This window comes from Vanellus vanellus (genome assembly GCF_965231255.1).
Source record: "Vanellus vanellus genome assembly, chromosome: 7".
NCBI classification, from domain to species: domain Eukaryota; kingdom Metazoa; phylum Chordata; class Aves; order Charadriiformes; family Charadriidae; genus Vanellus; species Vanellus vanellus.
The window spans coordinates 16,340,884-16,365,126 of NC_138912.1; the positions used below are offsets into that span (position 1 = coordinate 16,340,884).

A 24,243-nucleotide genomic window follows, 5' to 3' on the forward strand; every position below is an offset into this window, starting at 1 on the left:
CAGAATTTATTTACCTTTTGTGTCCTGCATCACAATCGAGCTGTACTTCAAGAAGGTTATCAGCAGGTTGCTAGTTTGCACATCAGCATCCAAAGGCAGCTCTGCAGAGCTTATAACTGCAACAAAGCAGATAAGACATGTTCACCCTCTGCAAATACAAGAGAGAACTATACAGAGAACCAAGTCACAGATCTGGGATAGGATCAGCTCATTTGCAGGGTCACCTGACCTCCTCCTCCTCCTTCATGACCACCCAGCAAAGATTTTGTTTTGAAGACTGGTACCACTCCCCCAGAGACCATTTCTCTTCCTCTAAGTGCCCAGAGCAAGGTGATACCCTTCTCTGTCCTGTCGCTCCCCCCCCCCCCAGCCCCAAGGGATATCAGCCTGCTGTTTTAGCACTCATCAACATTCCCAACCTAGGGAGTTCAAGACATTCTCGCCAATATCCAATTAGTTCTTGCAACTAACACAGCTAACATTCACATCATTCTCTGTTTGGAAAGAAACATGCCCAGCAAAGACCCTTCTCAGTTTCAGTAATTTTGGAATTTCAGTTCCAAAAGGTCTTCATCAATTCCGTTCTTCCCTCCCAACAACAGCCTCTCTTGCAGAAGCAACACACAAGACAGTAATGTAACAATTATTGCATGACCACAATGGTAGAAAAGAAAGGTAGAAAGAGCAGCTTTATAAAAATCAAGAAGCAGAAGCAATCATAGCTTGTGCTAGAGAAATCACAACACAGCAGGGAGCAGAAATGTGCTTTCCATACCTGCAGCAAAACAGCAGTTCACTTGCATTTCTCTAGGATACACTCCTTACCACCAGCTGTACTTTTGACACCTTAACAGTGGTCATCATCTGCCTTAGACTTTACAAGAAGCTATCTCAATTACCCAGCTAATTGCATAATGTGCCTCCTGCTCACTCCCCATGTACCTTCTGAAGCACCGAGTTTATGAGCTGTCAAACCTCTATCATGTGACTGAGCCACTTCTTTACTGATGGCTGAGCCTGAGCTGTCCGCAAGGGCCATTCTCAGCCTTCCCACTCAGAAAGGCTTTACGAGAAATATTGAAGGGGAGGAAAGATAAGCGGGCAAAAACTCAGCATGCATTTACCTGCATATCCTGCCAGATAAGTCTGATATCGTTTAAGATACATGAGCTCAGGCAAAACAAAACAAAACTGATGGAGCTAGTCTAGGAGGACTTCTGTAAAGCATTTAATACAGTTCTGTATGAAAAATTAAGAGTGAAGCAAATAGGTGGGAACCAATACAGAAATTCAAAGTATATCAAAGATCTGGCAACTGGAGAAATTATTAGTCTGGGAAGAAGTTACTACCGGAATTCCTTAGGTGTCAGTTTAGCGAATACTCTCCTTTTTTGTAAGTGACCTGGGTGCAAGAAACAGTTGCTTGCTAATGAATCAGCTAATGGCAGAAAGTTGGAATACGTAAACACAGAGGAATATCAGACTGTGCACAAAGATGGGATAAAAACAAGGGCCAGACAATAAATACAAGATGAAATTCAACAACGCAAGCCATAAGGTCAGGAATTCAGTGATTTATTTCCATGGCAAGCTGAGAGCTCATCAGCTGCAAGTGAAACTGTGATACCATGGTACACTATCAGATCACAAGATGATGAGCACCACAAAGCATTGAAGAGTATGGTCCTACAACATATCCAGAAATGCACTTCCAGCAGAGATAGGAACACAGTAATGCCCTGCACAAGGTGCTGGTGAGACCTTGTCTCAAACACTGCATAATTATCTCTATTTCACATTTAAAGAGGATGAACTCATACTTCAACAAGTTTACAGAAATCCTAGAAGGTTGATCAGAGGAACGGAGTGTCATTCTCATGAGACAGCAAAATACACAAGCAAGTAACCCTACATATGAAAGAGAGCTATCTGTGTTCCACAGTAAGGTTAACATAATGATAAATGGGTATAAACTGACAAGAAATGCAGGTTGGAAAGTTGAAGATTTCTAACCAAGGAACAAGATGCTGAAACTGCCTCCCAACAGGAATTATCGTGAAAAAAATTAAGACAGAGTTTGATAAATTAAAGGGATTCTATGATGATGTGCCTGCAAGCACAAGGCACTAGATGCAAGGAGTCAAGGGGATCTTTTCCAGCTCTACGTGCCTGTCCTGACATACCAATAACAGTGCTGTTCTGGCTGCCTAAGAGCTCAAACTCACAGGTTTTCATATGCAGAAGGTGATAGGTGGCTTGAATTATGATTGCCAGAAGGCTCCTCTCTTCTCAAGCTATAAAGATAGCCTAAGATAGGGCTACCTTTGAACTGGAAACAGATCAGCAGACCACTAGGACACACATCTTAAGAACTATTTTATCTCTTTTCTACCCATCCTCAGGAACGCTCAAGGCTTTTCTCACTCTTTAGAAAAGAAAAAGGTACTTATGATGAGGAGGAGACTGAGAGGAGACTTCATCACTCTCTACAACTATTTGAAAGGACACTGTAGAGAGGTTGGTGCTAGTCTCTTCTCACAGGTAATTAATGACAGAACAAGAGGGAATGGCTTCAAGCTCCAACAGGGTAGATTTAGACTGAACATTAGGAAAGAATTTTTCACAGAAAGAGTGGTCGGGCATTGGTATAGACTGCCCAGGGAGGTGGTTGAGTCACCATCCCTGGATGTGTTTAAGAGACGTTTGGATGTGGTGTTGGGGGATATGGTGTAGGGGAGAACTTTGTAGAGTAGGGTAGATGGTTGGACTCGATGATCCCAAGGGTCTCTTCCAACCTAGACAATTCTATGATTCTATGATGAGATTGGACTTTGTAAGAAGTGAGGAATTGTTCACACCTGATTTTTGGATGGCTAGGTTTGGGGCTCTTAGGAGAAGTGTTTTGATCCTGTACGCAACTGTATTTTGGTTCAGAGAAAAGTCTGCTTTTACAAACAATGCCTTTCACAGTTCAAATCTTGTATCTCATAACCCTGTAATGAGGCAAGTAAGGCTTATTTACCCCTGGAACTGGGGCAAGCACAGGCACAGAAGGATGAAGGAGATGAACCAAAAGTAAAATGCAAGATTCTTTAAACTAAGCACTGAGAGGCCCAGAGCACAGCAGAGGTTCTCAGGGAGCTCAGGATTATACAATCACCTTGAATACAAAATTGTAGCCCTTGGAAACAACAGGCCAAATAGATCAATGTAATCTCATTGTTCGAATCACATCAATGAAATGATAATGGGGCTTTTAGCTTCTAAAGGCTGTGCATCCCCAAGCATGAGCTGTTCTACGTCCATTCAATCTTGAAGCTCTGACACATTGCTAACATGCCCAGTCTGTTGGCAAAGTCTATGCAATGAGACTGGGAGCTTTTTCACCCCCAATATTATGAATAGCTCAAAGATTTAGCTAAAAGTCTGAAAAATGTATTTATATCCCCAGTGGGTCCTTCTGGAGCTGTTACAATGAACGCAGTGAATGAATATTTAACAACAGTAAGCAAACTGACATTTAGATAACTATGGTGACAGGCACACTTGATTTACATATTATGGATCAACAGTTCCTAGCAAAAGTCTAATTTAAAAAAAAAAAAAAAAAAAAGGAAGAAATCACTCTGAAGAACACATCATTGCTTATCCTGGTTCATGCTACAGACCTTGATTTTTTTAACACACAGTTTGAAACTTTAAAAGGTCTTAATTCACACTATAGGCTAACAACCAGAGACATTTCAACCAGAATATGAACCCATTTTTAATCCCAGTCAGCATAAAAAAAACACCTGAAACCCACAGATGGATTTCTACATGTTGCTGTAATTTGAAAATAGCTCAACTACACAATTTTTTTAAATGCAGGAAAAAGAAAGCAATATTTTCATTCCAAAGCCAGAAAGCCGCTTGCTAACTTTCAGCCATAGGCAAATTTTACAGCTGAGTTGCAAAACCTTAGAAAATTCTGACATACCTTTAAAATAACAGCAATACTGAAGCACTGAACTAAACCAAGCCAAGGTCCTCAAAAAATAAAATTATTACCAAGAGTAGGGATCAGCAAGGTGACAGCACATAGAAATAAAGAATGCTTCCCAATGTAATTGCTGCACATTAAGATCAGTTCCTCTCCTTAAACTTAGTAACCTTACAAGTGGCAAGAAGCCTCAAGCTTCACAAGATCACTGCCTCTGCGGAAAGCAGGATGGAAGTTTTGTTTTGCTTTTGTATTTTGGTAAATTAAAAAAAAAAAAGAGTGCAAGCAAGCTTAGATGTAGGTAAGCATAAATTCTGTCAGTTGTATAATATGGTGTGTGGGTGGATACATTTGCAACGAACACGCTGAACAGAAGCCCACAAAATGCCCGTCCCTCTACATTTTATGTTATACGCGCAGGGAGACTCGAGACATAGGGGGCTTTTTAACTGAAGCTTTTGATATCCATGGTAACCAGATAGAATTCATCCACAAGGAGGATCAACCTTAACTAGGATATCAAATGACCTGAATAGCTGATATAACTGAGTAACCCAAGCTGCTTTTCCCCAGAAATATTTTCAAACTGTGCTCTATTCAAACTGACTCTGTTCCTTCATTAAACGCTTTCTTCAGATCTAGAGAATGCCATTAAAGTACGTGACAACAGCCATTTAATTTCTTCTCTTAAACTAGGCAATATCTATCTATACCTTAAATTAAAAGGGTTTTATTTTAGATTCTTTCAAAGTGTATTTATGTGGAGTTGTAACTTCTTGTGTAGAAGAAAGATCTCAGGGCAAGCAGTCATTTACGCCTATCAGAGAAAAGTCAACAGAGGGTGGAATACCTCCGCACCCAGGCTGGATTCAAATCCCAATTAATTCAAAGCTGGGGACAAGTGCATTAATGGCAAGCAGGAATCCACTGAGATTCTCTGTAAATCTGTTTCAATGACAAATAATCCCAGGCAAAGAACCTGACACTAGAAATATTCATAAGTAAAAGCCTACATAGAATAACTAATGGGCTAGGTGTATCTTCACGCAGATACTGGGACAGTACTGTTTTCAGAAGGAATATCAGCATAATTTCGTTGAGCAATACACAAGGCAAAACAGAAATAAATTTGAGTCAAGGAATCTTGCTCGTGTTCAGTAAGGCAAGTCGCTCCTGTAAGAGACCACCAGGTTACATCTGCTCCAGACAGACCTCATTAGTTGCCATCTTGAGAAAATGCTTTGCTAGTTATTTTACAGTTTTTAATTGTTTTTCCCCAGGAGATCATTACATTTCTTACCATCTGAAGAAGGCGGGGTGGTTCCAAGTGGAGTGACAGGTGTCGTTGGAATTGGGCTTGTTGGCGTTGTCATCAGCCCCATTTCAGGATGGCTCTAATGGAAAACACAAATGCCCAGACATACACAGGTCAATAGCTTCCCTAGGCACTACTTATCCAGATCGCTGCTTGTACTGTTCCACGCTCTTGCACAATCGACATGACTAATGAAATCTCAAGAAACTTCAACTTCTTCAAAAAGCAAGGCTATGCTTCTTGACCTTGGACATCTAACAATTATACTGTACATCAATTTCTTTACTCCACAAAACAAAAACACATCAGAACACGGCGGCTGTCCCCAGCAGACAGATAACATGCCCTTCCCCAGTGTAGAACGGGAAAAGGTATGCAGAAGCCTCCACTGTTCATAGCTTCCGACTCCCCCCAAAACAGCCCAAGGGTGTGCATTGAAGTTTTCCTCCAAGATCCTTTTATATCTCTTTCTAAAAGCAAATTCTCCTCACTCCAACCCTACACACGCTCATATTCAAAGATGATGGCAATTTATTACTTTCCTGTCTCACTATAAGGCCCAGGCACTGCAGGAAAAGAATGCATAACATAAATAACACTATCATTATCGATCCTCTCAGCTTCCATCAGTCGGTTACTCTCCCCATTTCATCTTTGCTAATAGTTGCCTGCCTAATTACTGCTTTGACTTTACTCTTTGTAAGCTTCCAGATCTATGCACACTGGTGAGACTGTAGGCAGTCTGCCATGCTATTTTAAGTCCGGCTGCCAAGCAAAGTGTCCATTTCACAGGGCAAGTTTTACATAAAAGTATTATCCACCTTAATATATCATCACAACTTCAAAATAAAAGAAAGGGATACAAGAACTGCTGATTTGATGTAGGATTTTTCACAAGTTGCTGTCTTCCACCTTGTCTTTGAATATCTCATTTTATGAGCAACTATGAACACGTGTATTTTATGGGAAGCACAGACACACATACTACAATTCAAAACCAATTTTAAATCATTACAGGTACTGATTTAAACTTTAAAATACAGCTTTCAATTGAAAATCTTAGATGAAACAGGTTTGCTTCCAAAGATGTTGTTGTGGTGTTTACCTTTCTTTTCCCCAAAACACCAACCCTCAGTTGAGAGATAATAGTGCCACCTAGCAGCAAAAGCAGCAAAAACTGAGGACCAACAAGCTGGTAAGTATACCAAGACCTTAACACTTCAGGCATCAACACAACTGTATCCCTGCTCTTTCTATGTATCCACACAGCAGCAGGTAGCCATTCATGCAGTCCTTAGCAATGGACACCAACTTAGACAAGAGCATTCATCAGCTTTTATGAGGTTGTTTGGTTGCTTGTTTTTAGTTGTTGTGGGGTTTTTTTGTTTGTTTTTTTTTTTTTTCCTAAGGACAGCATGACCTACCTCGCCCATTCTTAAATGAAGGATTACAGACAATCCACCCAAGAACGTCAGGCCCCCGCTTCAATTAAACCCAATAATCAGTGGCTGCATCAGCTATCACTTTCACAAACAACTACTTTATCCTTTTATTTTTAATTTAAGAGCTTTTACTCTAGATGCTCTTTTCCCTGCCAAAGGCCTCTCTTCCCTCAGGGATATCTTGACCACAGAAAGGCCTGAGTTGCTATTACACAGAACTGAAAGAGCAGAAATCTCTCACAAGTGGTAGGAATGAATAACCTGGGAAAAGAGAGGCAAGGAACATCAGCAAATTAATCACCCATGGAACAGAAGGTTTATCAGAGGCAGTAGATCTGCTTATCAGACCTCTTCCATCACCAGTATTGTCAGGAGTTCCCAAAGGTCTCCTCGGTCATGCCAAGTGTCTAGCCTCTGATGTATGGCTGCACTCTGAGGACCTGAAATAACTGGGGAAAGGTGTTAAGTGTTTTGTTGATGTCATTTTTCTCACAGATTAATAGCAGTACTTACAAACCAAAACTAAAAGCCCAAACCAGAAGGTTTTCCTAAAGACATCAGGCTATCCTTCCAGACAGCCACAGCACAATTGCTGGATTGGACAGACTCATTATCCGTCTCCCAGCCATAATCACCTTTGCAAACTCACACAGTGTTTAGAAAAGCATCCAAAGGTTTGTGATCAGAGGTATGGAGCAGCCCACTGCTTCTCAGAAGGCTGCCATAGCTGTTTCTTTACCATAAACAGCACAAGGAGGAGTGCTACGCTCCAGCAACAGTCTCCCAAGCAAACGGAGTTGGGATCTCCAAGGAAGTTTGAACACAAAATAATATTTGAAACAAGAGTTGTCACATGTCCATTAGTCCCTAAGTGAAGGATACCCAAACAGACAACAACACACAGTCTGTGCGCACCCAGACAGGACAATTCATCCAATTTTAGAGCCGAATCAGCCTCTTTCCCTCAAACCTAACTTAACAAGAGCGTGAATTGCTCTGATAGCTGCAGCAATCTTATCCTTACCAGCCACTCACTCCATTCTCCTCCTAAAGGCAGTATCAATAAGGCCCAGAAGGCACTCCATGCAGCATTTCCCATTAAGTGGGAAAAATGGCTCATTCCAACATGAGCTGTGCCCTCAAAACTTTACTCATTTTCTCACAAGGCAGGAAGCATTTCCAAAAAGTGTAATAATGCCAGGCCCTGGCCTGCTTCTGATCCTTCACGCTCATCTACACCTATGACAAGTACGCAGGGGGAAAAAAAGAAAACTTATCTTTTCGCCAATTCCATTTCTGACTCCCTAAGTTCGAAGACGTCCACTGAGAAGAAATGGGCAAACAACGCACTGAAACTCACTTGTGCCAGAACTGTGATGAAATTCCGGTTTAAATGAACAGCTTCATAGAGGGCCAGAAGGATTGCTTCATTTGTTCTGTGGAAAGGATACAGACAAAAGGACAGTTAGCTAAGGACTAACACCAGATGAGAATCCCAAGAGCAAAGTTTTTCAGAAACATGGCCCATCTGAAAGAAGAACTTTTTTTTCAACTATATAAAACTCTGCCTCTGCAATCCAGTTGTTCTTCCGATTACTAGTAGTACTTAGCAATCCATAAAATAGCTATTTTTAGAACTCTACTACAGTCTTTGTTCCCTTCCTGCTAAAGGTCTCCCTCATTGCTCAAACAGTGTTTTCCCCTTAAAGTCCTTTCTTTTAAGCACAGAGGTTCCTACAGACACCACAAACCCCCATATTTATCACTTGCCCCCTTGACTTAGAAAATATTTTGTTGGGGACAAGGGTGCACAAATCATTGCTTCGCATCTGCCACCTCCAGCATGCCTATTATATGTCAAAAATGCCTCATGAAAACCACAGGCGGGGGGGGGGGCACGGTTCTTTTGTGGTTGGGGTTTTTTTTTGTTTGTTTGGGGGGGGTTTTGGTTTTGGGGGATTTTTTGTTGTTGTTGTTTGGGGGTTTGGGCATTTTCCCCACGCTTCATTACAAGCAATTCAGCTGTGGCTCCTTCTGCTGCACCCTTCCCACTTAACTGAGAATCCATTGTTTGCAGGGGGTTGGTACCATTTCAGTTACAAGAGAACTTGCCTCTCTAGTTTGCTTTGCTACGTTAGAACAGCTCCATGAGGGAGCGGATCATGTTGACCAGTGTGGTGAATTGCCATTCATTGTGTAACTAACATCTGCGTACTTACTGGACTGAGATCTTCTCATCAGCATCTGCTATGAACATGCTGCCCACCTACGGAAAGAAGGAGTATTGCATAGGAGGAATTTGTGAATGTTATTGAACAACAAGAGAGAAGACATCGATTTAAATAAATCAGAAGTGCCCTGGAAGAGGTGTTTTCATCCAAGGCACACATGTAACTTTCTTTGTAATACTAGTAATATACAAAAGGGAAACAGGATGGCCATCGACAAACACATATCATTTTGCACTACTGTCACTGACCAATGTTTCACCTGTCAAATCACAAAAGATGGGGGGGGGGGGGGGGGGAAAGACCATATCTTGAATCCCTGAATAATCTTGAATGTATTAGTCTGTGATTCTGTAAGAGGACAACAGAGATCATTTCCTATCTGCTTGCCCCAAAGTGGTGGCAGTTTTACCCATGTCACTCCTGACACACAGCTGTCAGCACTGACCTATCCTTACTTACAGGCAGTATTCCAGTCAGTTAGGTCTCAGAGTACAATTAAATCTCAGACTAAAGCAAAGCCAAACTGAACAAGGGGAACAGTGGATACTCCTTACAAGAAATTCATAACTGCCTTTGGAGGATACCCCTCCAAATATGCAGACGCTGCCCACTGCAGAATCCAAGCTTACTTACAGCGCACTCAGGCTTGAGAAACAAGACAGTAAAGAAACAGAACCCCAAAGCTAGTGACAGACTAGACTTTGCCACAAAAATATTCAGCTTCTCTGGTTTAAGCTATATCAGCAGAGCAGCAATTTGTTTTTAAAAATAAGTAGCTGTTTAAAAGTGGCCAACAAGTTATTGTGATTTTTAAAATAAAGTCAACTAGAATGAATAAGATGAAGGAAAACAAGTTCAATTATCAATGCCAGAATAAAGATGTCATCCTTTGAAAGAGCTTTCCCAGCGAGAAAGAACACGCTCCTCAGAATACAGCCCTTTCCGTTGTATTTGATTTGGATTTGATCAATGCATTTCCTCCTCCAGAACCCACATCCCAAACTCACAGTTTTTGGAAACACCCTCCTACTGAACTTCCACAAAGGCACTTATTTTAAGAATAGAAAAACACTGCTTCCTTGCTTACCATATTAGTTAGCGCTGAGAGAAAACCACTCTGGTGCTCCTCTTCCTTATCTTTGTATTGCCTGAACAAAAAGGAATAAGGATGAAGCTTTAGGGTTAAAAATGGAACTAGGGTTATTTTATCTAAATCCCTGGGAAGCAGTCTTATCTGATAAGGATACAGGATGGAGAAGGCTTCAACATTCACAAGCCCTTTTCAAGATCTCCCAAAAAGAGATGCAAAGGGTATTAAAATATTTGTAAGTTGTGTGCAGTTGAAGTGGGATTGCTGAAAGATGTGAGATTGAACAATGCCCATGCTGTTATAGAGGCTGGGCTAACGCTGAAGGGATGGGACTAAGTGACTCTAGAAAATTTTGTCCTGCACCAGCAAAACAGTAATGAGCCACATGAACACACACAGTCAGTAACAACAGAACAGTTTCATTTCAGTCATCATCCGCTACAGACTAAACCAGAGTCGATCACCCTATGGCCAGCAGTAACCATGACAACCATTATGGTTCATGGCCCAATCCTGCCTGATCCCACGTTCCTGGAGTAAGTGAAGGGACTGGAACTGGAATAAGCAAAGTCAACAAATAGGTTGGGTATCTCCGATTTAAGCTAAGTTGCTTCATTTGGCATTCAAATGGACTTGCAAAGCTCACAGGGCCATTTATTGTGTCTTTCATACCAGAATCTGATCACACACAATGCAACATGGAAAGAACACAGTTCTAATTTTTGGGGGAAGAGGTAAAGAAAGCTAAGCAAAATGGGCCATAGTCTGAGCCAGCTTTTGTCAGAATGAAGGAAGTTGGGTGGGTGAGGTTATTTTCTGCTTTACTCTAATAACTTACTCTGCTAAATACATTTAAATGATTTGCTGATCTTGCAAGTCATCTGCCTATCTATAATAGCAGACCTTCCAAGCAATTAAAACATTTTTTCTGCATACTTTGAGAATCCTACTCCACAAAAAAAAAAAAAAAAAAAAAAGTCTTGGGTTGCTCAGGTGAAATTGCTGTAAGTTTCCAAATTTTTCTGACACGCTTTCTTCTTAGGAAAACACAGACGTTTTGTGGTCTTGCTTCTGAAGCAGAAGCTGAGAACATGCTACCCCTACTGCAGCCTTTCTGGCTCTTTCTTCAGAAGCAGTTAATGCTTTCCACCATTTGCAAGAGCACACATCCCCTAATCATCTCTGATTTGGCATGTGGATAGTCCCAGACACGTTTCTTTGGTTTAGATTGTGTTTCAGTTAAATGAATTTTCTAACAGAGAAGTACTCCGCAAATCATTTATCTTTTCATTTGGGACTAAGATTTTAAACAAGGTTCATACAGAGGTAAAATCCATGATAGTAAAAACATACAATAGATATCTTCCCCTACATCAAGATCTCTCCTGAAGCACATCAGCACAGCTGGTACAGATGCATTTACAGTTGCAATGACAGCAACAACTGAGCCGAAGTACCTCGAAGCACAAGACTATTCCCTGCCTCTCCGGGTGCATCAAGGCTGTCAAGTGATAAATAAGTGCTTTAACAAAAAGAAAAAGTGTGTGGAACTGTATAGCAACTACCATGCATTGAAAAACAAGAAAGAATTAGGTTTTACCTGTTATATTCCGATAAAGCCTGGGCAATTACAAGTCCCATTCCCTGAAAAGTAGCATTAAAAAATCTTTACATTACAAATGTAAATGCAGGAAATCGCACACTGAACACACATAGCAGTGCTGCCCCACCTCCAAGATAACCTAGCACACTAGAATTTCCCCTGAAGCTGTTTTAATTATTAAGACATGCTACAATACAATAAAAATATCGTCCAAAAATCAAGACACCAAAATTTAAAGTTGAATATCTAATTACTAAATTCAACAGAGAACATTTACTCTCCTTGGACCTCCAGACAGAGCTTATTCACTCAAGAAGCCTCAATAAAGCGCAAGAACTCCAGAAGGAAGCTGGTGTCGGAGGAAAAACATCCAGAAGTTCAAAACAAAGGCCATAAACACTGGTAACCTTTTCACTTCTTGCAAACAGCCTCCACCATTCCACAGCTACTGATCACCTTTTCTGTCAAGCTAATTTAATTAACTTAGAATAATCGCTCTCACCCTTTAGTTGGCACAGAGCTTGCTTTTTACTTCATGCCTAAAGAACAGCTTCTAAGTCCAGACCTCACATAGCTCATACTGTGCTGCCACTTTATGTCCAGGCCTAGATACAAAACTCAGGCAGTGGCTACAACCCAAAATATGTTGCAGGATTCTTGACACAGGTACAAGCTTCCACTGAGCTACAACAATTGACTGGTAAAATCAGATGACACAGCAGGGGAAACGAGATCTTCTTTGGCGTAAGCTATCTTGTGCCTCTTTGGTACGTGACAGCAAATAGTGTATAGATAGCACAGAAATGTATAATAGGTCAACTTCAGCACATTCCTTGCTACCTAGCTTTTTAACTACCCCCACCATTTAACTGGTGATCAAACCATCCAAATCATGAGCCACCTAACCTATTGTAAGAGTGCAGTTAGGGCAGAAACCCAGTACACCGGTGTTCTTTACAGTAGCACTGTTCCTAGACTTTCCTCCATGGAACACCATGATTGCATTTGTTACACTAACACCACATGTGAAAGAGCATCACCAAGCAGCACAGAGGAATCAAGTCAAATACTCACATTGAGTGTGGCCTCATCATCTACGATGGAGAGCTTCACAATGTAGGGATTCACTGACTGCTCAGGGTGGGGGAAGAAGGAAGAAAAAAAATTGGTTTTAAGTTCAGCCTTCAGGAAAAAAAAAAAAAAACAACACTATTAACCTTCCAAGTTTACCCAACCACTTGAGAAGAATCTCTCTCCTGTCCCACAAAGCAGAACACACACAAAGAAAGAGGAGTCATAGCACGTGCTAAGGCCGCTATGCCTGGGACACCTCCTCTTTACTGGCTCAGCCAGGCAGTCTCCTGATTTTATTGAGAGGGAGTTTCTGCTCTGCCGCTAGCTCATCTGTCAGTCTTGAAAGCGCAGCAGCTGTCCTGCAAGGCTGTTATCTGTGACACACACACTGTTATGCAGCAGGAACAAGCAGCAAAGCTGGGACTGAACATTAGCGTTCTGATATCTCCCTTCTGCAACACCTCGCAAAGATTGCATAAAGGAAGGAGCACCCAGGAAGGTATGACAATGTTATGGACTCATCTGCTGCTGGGTTAGAGCTCAACACTTTAACAGTTTACACCACTGAGAGCCAGAAGTCTCTGGAGAACACAAATTCCTTGAACTTAACTGAACAAAGCACACAGGCTCCATCTATAAAGATAAGGCCTAATAATTTAGGAAGCATTTAGATTAGCAATGTACATTTGTTTTTCCTGGTTTATATGTGTCAGTGCAAAACTAACAAAGTTGATCTGAAACCAGGACAGAGAAGAAAAGGCTCTACCTTTGTAGTAAATCCAAAGTGGATGGGGAGAAGAAAACACAAAGCATGCATCAGATGCAGCCCTACAAGTTACACAGTTACCCGACTGATTTGCCCATGGCTTGACAGCAAGTTAAAAATAAGGCTGATCAGAAAACACCATTCTCACAATTACTTGGTGCTTTGGGAGGATCAGGCTTTCTTTTGGGTTCAGAAAAGAAACTGATGAGAACACCAAAGCTCAGCCAGTCTGTCAGCCTGCCTCCAGCAGCACGCAGCCTTGTCTGCTGTCTCAGAAAAAAGACAAAAAACTCATACAGAACCCATCTGTGCACGAAGCATGCAAAGATATTTCCTTGAGGCTGGAGTAGAGGCTCCTTTTGAGTCACAATATATCATCCTCTCTGTACAACCACGCTCCCCTTCAGAAATTAAGTCAGTGTCAGTAAAGCAGAAGCAAGCTTCACAAATTTGTAATTAAAAATAGATTAAAATCAATCCTTGCAAATATATCTTAGTTTTGATCATTCTCTTGCTCTCCTTATACAAGAAGGAGGAAACTCTTGACCCCACAGCTCAGAGGCAGAGGAGAAGCCAGCCTGTGACTTGTGACCAATAAAAGTGATGGGGCTTTTCCAGGCAAAGGGCAGCAGGGCTAATTTGGATTAGAGACTGCGGTGTTACCCGAATTCCCAGATGTGGGGAACAAGCGAACTGGGAGGTACTACAGTGGCCAATGCCACCAGGCTGTCCCGAGACCTAGTCCCATCACAGAAAGGGAGGGGGAGTGGGTTTGTCGTCATCTGCAGCCTATGAACAACCTTTCACGCTCCCATTGCCCTTGACTTTCCAAGATGTGTGTTCCATGCCTCTTGGCAGCAAGATGTCATCAGTGCCTGAGCGATAGGGTCATGAAGCTGGCCTAGCTTGCTACAGATCTCTTCCCTCCATCTTTTCAATTGTCATTTCTATACCTACAGAAGTCCATTTAATAATTCCTGTCTGAAGTATTCCATTGCCCTGACACATTCCATGCCTCCTCTAGGCTTCTGTAGCTCCTTAAGCAGCAGGCAGATGACTAACCAGTGTAATCCACACGCCGTGTCACTCTGTATGGGACAAGGCAGTTTCTAGTGCCTTTCGGTGTGCAAGTCTGTACCAGTATGATGAGAATATTTCCTGTGCTGCCCGCAGGCAGTGCAGTTTGCTCCTGCCCCTCCTTGAGAGCCAGCAGTTCCAGTTATTGTCTGTGAGCATTAGTTTGCACATCTATGTCGAACGTCAGCAACCTGCAACTTGCACAAGCACCCCTAAGCCCAACCCTGCCTGCTTCCCTATTCTTATCCTGCTGTTTCAGAGTTCAGTTCCCCTCTCACCAGGAAGCACAGCAGAAGTTTTAAAAGTCTAAATTACACCTGCCACTCCACAACATGCAGAAACATGCCACAGCCTTGAAAAGTGGTTGATAAGCATTTTGAAAACTTCAAAGTGCGTCAATGAAGTGGTTACACAAACTTAAAAATAGCTTCTGCCTCCACCTGCCTCAAGAAAGAACTCAAAAATATGATTCTCAGCTCTTCAGAGAACACAGGTCTTTTCCTATCACTGCCATCAGATAGCAAACACTACAGCATTAAGGTCTTCTTGTCAGTGTTGAAGTACAGACATAAATTCCTGGAAGCTGGGAATACTTAAGATGTCCTCCATGAACTACCCACCATTAGATGCCAACAATCTCATAGAAATGAAGGTGGAAGCTGCAGAGAAATCATTACCAGGTCATTTTTAAAGCAATCCCCAGGTGAGACACGCCATACAAAGTGAGTATTATATGAAGAAGCACAAAGGTCTGGCAGAAGGAGTGAGATCTCCTCCATGCCCCCAAATGTACCTCCATCTCCAACTAAAATCTATGGGAAACAATTTTTTTGGTAGTAAAAGAAAGCAGAAAAAAAAAAAACAAAACAAAACAAAACCAAAAAACCAAGCTAACCACATATAATCCCTAGTTAGGTGCTTAACTTATCTTCACATCTGTAACACAAACAAAGGGCAGAGTCCACTCGATTATCCCTCGCAAGACTTTTCCCTGAACACTCATTAGGGATGATTCAGCAGCTTTGCTGCCAGCTCTGATGAGGCCATCTCCTCTGCAGGCAGGCCATCTTGCAGGGAATTGGAGCTTGAATAATTACTCTTTTTGTTAAAGAGATTCATTTAAAATCATTTGAGTCGTGTGAGACCTGACTCTTCAATGCTCTAAGTGTCTCTTCATCACCTGTAGCTGACTATATCAAGGAGAGGCAAGTGCACGTAACCGGACACGAAGGGCTGTCCCTGTATGCTGCCAGACAAGCACATGAAGGGAAAAACCCACATTTTTACTAATTTCTTTCAGCTCTCCCTAGCAAAAGGCCCAATATGCAATTCTAGCAGGTTGAACATGAGGCAAAGATATTTCCACCTAGATGTTATCAAGGAATCTAACTATTTAAAAGTCACTACCTGATTTGGTGTTTTAACTTGTTATTGTAGCAGCCATCCCTTAAAGAGCTGAGAAAGTGATCAAATGCTCTTCCTCGCAGCATTTTCTCTGTTTGGCAGCCTTTTGTGTACACTTAACTTCACCATTTTCCTGATATAGTCAATTATTTAGTTACTGTTATATATTCCTCTCGCATAGTATCCAGGTAAAAATATTTTTGCTGAAATCAGGACTAGGATTAAAAAAAACCATAAAATATAGCTGAAGACTTGAGCAAGTATATACTTGGAAAACTTTTGAAAATTATTACGTTTCAGATCATCCCTTTAAAAGTTCCACATAAAGACGTGTAAATCATTTTTACTCCTAGAACAGAAGTCAATGAGCAAGCCAAGATCTCGGCTACACTAGAAATGAAAATGTGGACAGATATTCCCCAGGGAATTCGAGAGGAGACTACAAAAATTCACATCCCAAAAATATGAAGGAATATCCTGATGCAAAACACACTGGTATTCACATTAAAGACAGACACAAAATTATCATCAACTAATGAATTTTCGGCCTAATTAGATTTTCTTAAGCAGCTGGAAACACAATTTAGCAACCAATGAAGTTCAGAGCAAAAGAGGAACTCTCAACTGCAGCACAGTTAAGTAAAAAGAGAACTCCAAAGGATTTGAGGCATGAAAGTATGCCACAATACACTGACAACCAGGCAATCGCCAAACTGACTCCAAGGGCCAAAGAATAGCAAATGAAAGCAGCGACACTATTTAAAGACAAAGATTATGACTGCATTACTACAGGGTTTGCTTGCAGTGCTGCTTACAAAGGGCAGTGTCAGGCAGCTGTCATCTAAAACCTTTATTCAAGTTGCTTTCAGCCTTCCCAGATGAACTGCTAAAGCCAAAATTCCCCTTGCTTCACGCCTGCCTCAGGTTGGATCGTACTTTTTAAACATCAGCACAATTTCTTTTGGGTGCACAGTTTGAAGACATCTAAGACAATGTTTTCCAAAGCACTCAATCCCAACTCAATCCTCTACAGAAAGCTACTGCAAAAAGCAGAGGACAAGTCTTACATACTCACAGCATTCTACCTTACTAAGGACATAAACTACAGCACACAGGGATGGGACTACACAACTTTCCACCCTTTGATCTGAACATTGCAATGAGACCTGTGGTCTTTTGAGCCTGCCCTCACCAGTAACCCTACCCGTATCATTCCTAACGTATTCCCTCACGGCCATACACTGAAACCAAGCTCCATGTTCCTGTTCCATGCTACCACAGCACAGACTGCCGAACAGAATCTGTAATTCACAATTCTGACAACATTCACAGGAATGAGAAATTAAACAGGGATTACTTTGACACTGACTGTAGCTCCTGTCTTCGCCTCTTCTCTACGTCTATTCGTAACTCAAAACAAGATCTATTATTAAACCAGGTAGGTTTTGGAGCCTGCCCCCTCCCAGTAATTCTGTTGAGGAAGGGGGATTCCAGCAATTTCACATTTTTTGCCAATCTAAGTATATTAAGATATTCTTAATTATGAAAAAAAAAAAAGATTGATCATTAAAGCATCATGCCTCATGCAAAGTAAAGCCAACACTAGGTGTTGTTTTGACATTTGAAATGTTTCATTTTCAGGGTGATGAATTAAAAGGAAAAGAAATGGAAATATAGCACGAAGTAGCACAAACAGTTTAGAAAAAGGAAGCTTAATAAAGTTGCTCAGAGAGGAATCAGTCAAAGAGACAGAGACAGACTTCTCTTGGAAATAATAGCTGTGATGTTTCAGTTCATTCTTTGGTCACAGCTTCACCATCTCTTCTGGGGATCTGTGCTCTTTCAGTCTGCTAGTCAGGTTCTGAATCACTAATTCAGTTTGAAGCCAAAGATGACTGACAGCTCGTTTTACTTTGGAGATTATGTATAACCGCACAGTCACACACACAGAGGCAAACATGCAAGTTCGGCACAACAGTAACACTCTTTCAAAAGGACCTTCCTTGGAATACTTTCATGAAGGAAATGCAAATCCCCTAAAGTAGTTTCTTTCATGCTTGCACAAAACAAGCTGTATGAATATCGTGCACATCTGATTATACACATATGTCAGAGACAGATACAGTTCACATAATATGACTGCCTTGCAAAACTTCTGTGACTCCATGCTGATACCCTGATAAATGTTATAGTGTGTACTGCTAAAAACTGTACTGTAGGCTGCCTTAATAATCCAGAGGCCAGTGTAAATAAATTAAGCAGAGAGAAGGGATGTTTCTGTTATCCAGAAGAATACCTACCTCGTACTTTCTGTAGTTGACCAGCAAGGCAAGAAGGACAACAGCATCATAGCCATGTTCCCTGCGACTAAGTGGGCTGGACAGGATCTGGAATAAATAATCACACTGTTCTGTTCAGGCCTGCTTCAGGAAGCTGGCAGTGAATCTCAGACAGCGCGTGGCCATGAAACGTATGCGTAAGAGCAAATTATGTCCTGACTGAAAGAGGGCATTTAAGGTTGAGGGGGTGTCAGTGCTTCCAAGAAGTTCTGCACACAGAGAAGCTTATTTATCACAGAGAGGACGAACATATGTTTTCTGGGCAAAAAGGGCAAATATATTTCTCAACAGCACCAGACAGTATCTCAGTGCATCACCAACATTATCTGTGCAAGTTTTCTGGGTTTCTCCAAGCCCAGTTCTACTTCTAAAAAGTATAATTTATCAAGGAGCAGAAGAAAACCTCAATATATCCAGACTGCCTTTTGAAAAAAAAAAAAGTTCCTCCGATACAGGAATTCTCTGTGAAATTAGCCCAGAAATCTGTTCAGCTTCTATCTATGCACAAATGTCTCAAGTGAAAATACTTTAAATACTCAGTAGTGACTAAAAACAGCAGACTAGAGTAAGGAGGAGACAGCATTAAAAAAAAAATATAATAATCTATGACTGAGCTATGAATGGAATCAACACACAGTGCCAGTCAGATATGCTGCACTGAAAAAGCTGAAAAGCAAATATATGACTGAAAGCTCTCAATATGGAAGAAGAGCCCTGGCAGTAGAAGGAAGAACTCTTACCTGTAAAATAGCTTCAAATATGCTGTTAATCATCACATACTCCAGGATGGTGTTCTGGCTAATGTTATCTGTCACCTGAGTACAAACACAAGTTTTAAAATCTGAGCCGAAGCTGTAGCTGCCTCTGGCACACACTGGGAACAGAGGAGTTCTACTACCAGATGGACACATTTATCCAGAATCTCACACTTAGTCAGCAAGCCAAGGCGTGACTAGCAGTAGAGCTAGACATGAAGTAAAAGAAATCTGTCCTGCCTCCCACCCCTCTCTCTGACAAGAAGCATGACCCACATACTAAGAGCTCCCCCTTTCCTCTACAGATTGATATTTTACACAGCTGCATGACAACAGACATCAGAAGCTGAAGGAGACTGCTACACTGGAGGCAGAGTGTGAAAAAGCGGGGCCCATATGCTCCACTGAGCACTTTTCCATCCCAAATAGGGCAGCGAAGACCTCCCCAACACTCAATTATCTCTTATCACAGACAATATAATTTGCAGTTGACCATCTCCAAGAAATGCCGAGCGGCCATTTGCTCCAACTTCCTCATTCTTCACATCCTCACCAGTCTTGTCTACTCCACACTTCCTGTCTTCCCTCTCTCCTCTGTTCCCTTTCCATCTATCTGAGACTTCTTAAATATCTTTTTCCCTTAAACAAAACTGTGAATCCAATTGACACTTCCTCCTGCATCGCCCTCCTTTTGCTCCAATTGGCACCTATCTCATGAGGCAAAACCAGTCTGCTAGGCTGTATTGCCATCACGGTTAGAGCAATGATGCATATTCGGGGCTGACCCTTGTTCCTATTCACAATTTCTTCCCCTCTCAACCTTCACACTGCAGCATTCTGCTCAAATTTTGAGACAGTTCCATCCCTCAAGATGTGGCTTTAAATTATTATAGAGGTGGTATTCATTTACCGTCACCAAGCAGAGAAGTAGCTTCAGACACAAGCTTTTGAGGCTTTCAGAACCTTCTGCACAGAGAAGCGAGTCCAAGCTCTCCATCAGATTCTAAAGAAGAACAATCACATTATTTAAAAGGAATATTTAAAATTATTTGAAATGTTTGTTATAAAAAGCTTTTTGGACATTCAGATACAAGAGCACCAATATAATGCCATGTTATTCCAGAATCAATAACTGAGCCACAACCATGTTATTCCAGAATCAATAACTGAGACTTCAGGCATAACATCATGATCATCTTCCAAGAGTTTTTTCTAGATGTGTGAGAGATTTTTTGTACACATATAACAATAGATTTTATTCACAAAGTAATTCTGAGCTTCACAAATATAATCTTCCTTTTTCTTTGCAAGACACTGCCCCTGTGACATGGCTGCTGTGCATACTGTTTCTCTACATTGCCAGGGCCTCACCTTCATACATAGCTCTGCCTTATCAAAACCCACAAGCATGTTGATGATGTCAAACCCAGACGTGGATTTGTTCTTCTGATGGACACCCCGAATCAATGCACACAAAGTCTGCAAAGGGAAAAATCAACAGGTAAGGTGTAAGGCAACACATACAACTCAATAGCAAAACCCACCCTAAAACCCTCTCCTAGCACTGGCAAAGCACAGATACTTAAACGAATACCACCAGCCTGGAAGCCATACATTTTGTCTGATCTTTCCTCCACCTCTGTTGTTTCTAAGAAGGATCTTGGATGCTGAGAAGTCAAAAAAATAGAGAATATATTTGTCCATATTTTTCCTGTTTGTTCACCCCTTCATTTTATAGCACTCTGAAGAAAGGCAATCTTACTGCTTCTTCTGTACAGACACGGTTTGTACCAGACAGGATGTCAACCTGTGGAAAACAGCTAAGTGTGGCTTTAAAGCCAAAAATATTGATCAGGAAACTGCAAAGCAGAACCAGTGCCCAGTACACAGAGAGACACACCTTAGAGCTCTCCAGATTAATTTCTCATTTCAAGCATGCCAAATACACATCCATACAACACAGTTTATCACATTATGTCTGTCCATACAGCAGACACTTTTACTATAGAGAGCACAAATTTCAGTTTCGTTACCACACCACTATACTAAGTCTGACCAATAAACAGTCTCTGTGTCAAAAAGGAAAAAAAAAAAAAAAAAAAAAGAGGAAAAAATGTCTCCAAGGCTATTAAGCAGCTTAAGTTTCCCTAACTACCTCAGGGGCTCCAAGAACCTTCCCACTAAACGCAACCTCCTTTACATTTCTTGTTGCAGGCACTGGATTACTGATTCATACCGAGTTCTTGGAGATCACTGCACACTATGCTTCCAGCAGACACTCTGGAAAACTTATGGACTCATTTGCCCCAAGAGGGGGAAATGTCTATGGTGACTTTCGTCACCAGGCACCTTTCAGGTCTGTGAAGAGGGGAATGTGTAGGATGATAACCACTGCGGGTTTAGAATCCAGCTTAAATTCACCTGTGAGAAGTAATTAGTTTCAGAAGATGTAAAGCTGGAGACAAGCAGAACTCAAAGAATCAGCAGACCTCTAAAACCATACTGAAGCAAAAGGATAAGGTAGACATCCTTTTTATTGTTAGTGTCAGAGACAGGACACTGGGCTAAACAAACCTTTGGTCACCATGGTCATTCTCAAGAAAAGACTACTTATTTAAGTTTTGGCTTCAGGATCACTTTCCACAGGAGAACAGTCTGATTAAGGGAACACTCTCCCAGCTCAAACTCAGGATGTCTCCCCGATTTCTATTTACACTCACACAACAGGATTCTAGATTTGGGCCCTGGCCTAACTTTTGCCAAAAGCCTGAATACAAGTTTGTGAATTCAGGGCTGGGCTAGACGGTCTATGTAACTATAACTACACTATTTAATAGCATCCTTTCAAACTAATTAAAAAAAAAAAAAAAAAAGAAAACAATGCATGATTGTGTGTCATCAGAGGGGTAAAACTTCTCAGGTTTATGTTAACTTTCCCAGCTTACTGCCTGTCCAATGTCTTACAGGTGACTTCTCCAAACATGAAATTCATAGTATTCCTACAGCTGAGAGAAGCTGGGACAAATGCATTCACCAAACTGTAAGAATCAGCCTGTGAACTAATAACATGAAATATCAAGACTGAAAAGGGCAGTTTCCTGCAGAAGACATGGGATAGCACAGCTTTTGTAAGGAACAACCTGCAGAAAAGCGTTTATTAATTCCGGGTGACATTTCTCCAATTAGAAAGTGACCAGCAGGGACAATCTCCTGTATAAATTTCACATAACTTCTCCAGAGCTTTATTTCATTTTTGACCCACATGGGAATTCAGAAAGGAGGCTGAAATGGAGGAGAACAGAAGAAAGTAGAAGACAACGCTACACAGAATCCTCTTGAGCCCCCAAACTGACAGCCTGCAGTGTGAACAAGCCCCTCTTGTCCTTCCATTGCCATCTGCTTCATCCTGCATCACCAGATCCTCTTGAATTCTGAAACAACCTATTGTTCTTCAAAGACTAAAGAGACTATAAATGTTTGTAACCTCCACAGAAAATAAGTAGCAACTGCTTTGTAGACACCACTTCTCCTCAGAACTAAAGAAATAAGCACAAGATGTTTGATACTAGCAGCAAACATACTGCCTCATCAGAAGCAGAAGAGAACATTCCCTGTCTCTCGATGAGGTACCTGTAGTGCATTGACCACTCTGATTGGGTGCTCCTCACCCAGTGCCTGGATGCAGTGCTGGAACAAGCAGTTGATGTTATCTTTTATCTTCATTAACTCTTCCCCATCCAGTGCCTCCAGCTTGCCTTCTAGATACTCCAAGTTGACCTGTCAGGTTAAGAAGTAGTTCATGCATGTTATACCACCACTGACACCTTAGAAAAGCAAGTCCTTGCACTGACAGTCTGCCACTTCATAGGCAGAACCGCAGCAGCAAGTCAGAGGATGTTTAACTCCTGTTACCTTCATGAGAAACAGCTCCTCCCAAAACCTAGGGTTGCATTTACTGGGGTCCTCTGTCTGAAAGGAAAAGGAACGGCCATGAGAGCAAACAATAAGAAATCAATCAGGCAGAATTTAAACAAAAAAAAACTATCCTGAGTAGCTCAGAGTCAGCATCATCACACTGGATGACCAATTGGTCTCACAGTATAGACTTCTGTCTACACAGATTCCCAGAAACCGAAGGACAAACAGAAGCAGCTCTCAATTGGGACGCCTCTGTATATTTTCTGGATTATTTTTTAAGAAATACTTGAAAAGCTGTGACTTCCCATAGATCACAAATGGTCCTGGTAGACAACGGGACACGGTGACATTAAGGAAGACAGCAGAGTACAGAGCTCTGCATGACAGTAGGAGAGCCTGAAGCGTGTGCCTACACTGTGCAGTCCTTACCTCAGGAAAAGAATCCACCATGCAGAGCACACCATGTGTGTTAACACAACACTTGAGAAAGAAGAGATGCTCAAGTCCTTACCGTGAAAATCTCATCATACATCAACACAACTTTCTCCTTCAACGGCTTCTTGGAGGCTGAAGATTTCCGGAGCAGCCCACCTTTCTTCTCTGTTTGGGCCATGCTGTATACCCTGAAGGTAAGAAGAGACAGAAAATGCTAAGGGAACTTGAACTTTTCCTCAAGGCATATCTGGCCTGCCTCAACCATGAAAGACTTTTTCACTGCACTGAAATGCTAACAGTCTCTCACAAGCTGAAAGTAGGGGCTTTAATAACTATACCAGATAAGAAATCAGATCAAAGGTCCTATCTAGTCCGATAACCCATTTCAAAGAAAGATGCAAAAGTCCAGGCACAGGCATATAGAGAATAAGCTCCTTATGGATAAATTTTCTTAATTCTTCCCTGCTAGAAACTGTCTCATGATCCAGACCAATGCAGTTTACATTTAGAAAAGTATGTATTTTTTTTAATCTTATTGCATGAACTGTGATACTTGTTATCAAATGGATACCCAGTCCTTTTTGACACTGGTCAAGCCTCAAGGACATCTTGTGACAAAAAGCTCCTGAAAATGTTTGAAAAAGTCTTATCTGTTTAATTAGCTGCCTTCCAAAGCACTTCAAATTCTGCTTTTGCACTCTGAGGCGACGTCCAACACTAGGAAACATTTGGCTGCAAAGCCTCCCCAAAGCACTCCTGCCACCCTCACTCATCCCTACCTCTGCACCTTGGCATCCCTCAGATGTGCCAGC

The 24,243-nt window shown here is 41.5% G+C and overlaps 1 protein-coding gene across 1 annotated transcript in view; it reads right to left on the minus strand.

Annotated features, from left to right (window-relative positions):
* The window catches only part of ARMH3 (armadillo like helical domain containing 3), a 129,781-nt gene that overhangs the window by 98,829 nt on the left and 6,709 nt on the right, over window positions 1–24,243 (minus strand). The window contains exons 2-15 of the mRNA XM_082486574.1: window positions 23,508–23,619; window positions 22,991–23,047; window positions 22,709–22,855; window positions 20,450–20,557; window positions 19,989–20,081; window positions 19,064–19,138; window positions 18,285–18,371; window positions 12,738–12,794; window positions 11,661–11,704; window positions 10,058–10,118; window positions 8,959–9,005; window positions 8,100–8,175; window positions 5,283–5,376; window positions 15–116 (exon numbers count right to left, since the gene is read on the minus strand). Of these exons, the coding sequence (XP_082342700.1) occupies window positions 15–116; window positions 5,283–5,376; window positions 8,100–8,175; window positions 8,959–9,005; window positions 10,058–10,118; window positions 11,661–11,704; window positions 12,738–12,794; window positions 18,285–18,371; window positions 19,064–19,138; window positions 19,989–20,081; window positions 20,450–20,557; window positions 22,709–22,855; window positions 22,991–23,047; window positions 23,508–23,609 (1,150 nt within the window). The 5' untranslated portion in view covers window positions 23,610–23,619. The remainder of the gene's footprint in view (window positions 1–14; window positions 117–5,282; window positions 5,377–8,099; window positions 8,176–8,958; window positions 9,006–10,057; window positions 10,119–11,660; window positions 11,705–12,737; window positions 12,795–18,284; window positions 18,372–19,063; window positions 19,139–19,988; window positions 20,082–20,449; window positions 20,558–22,708; window positions 22,856–22,990; window positions 23,048–23,507; window positions 23,620–24,243) is intronic.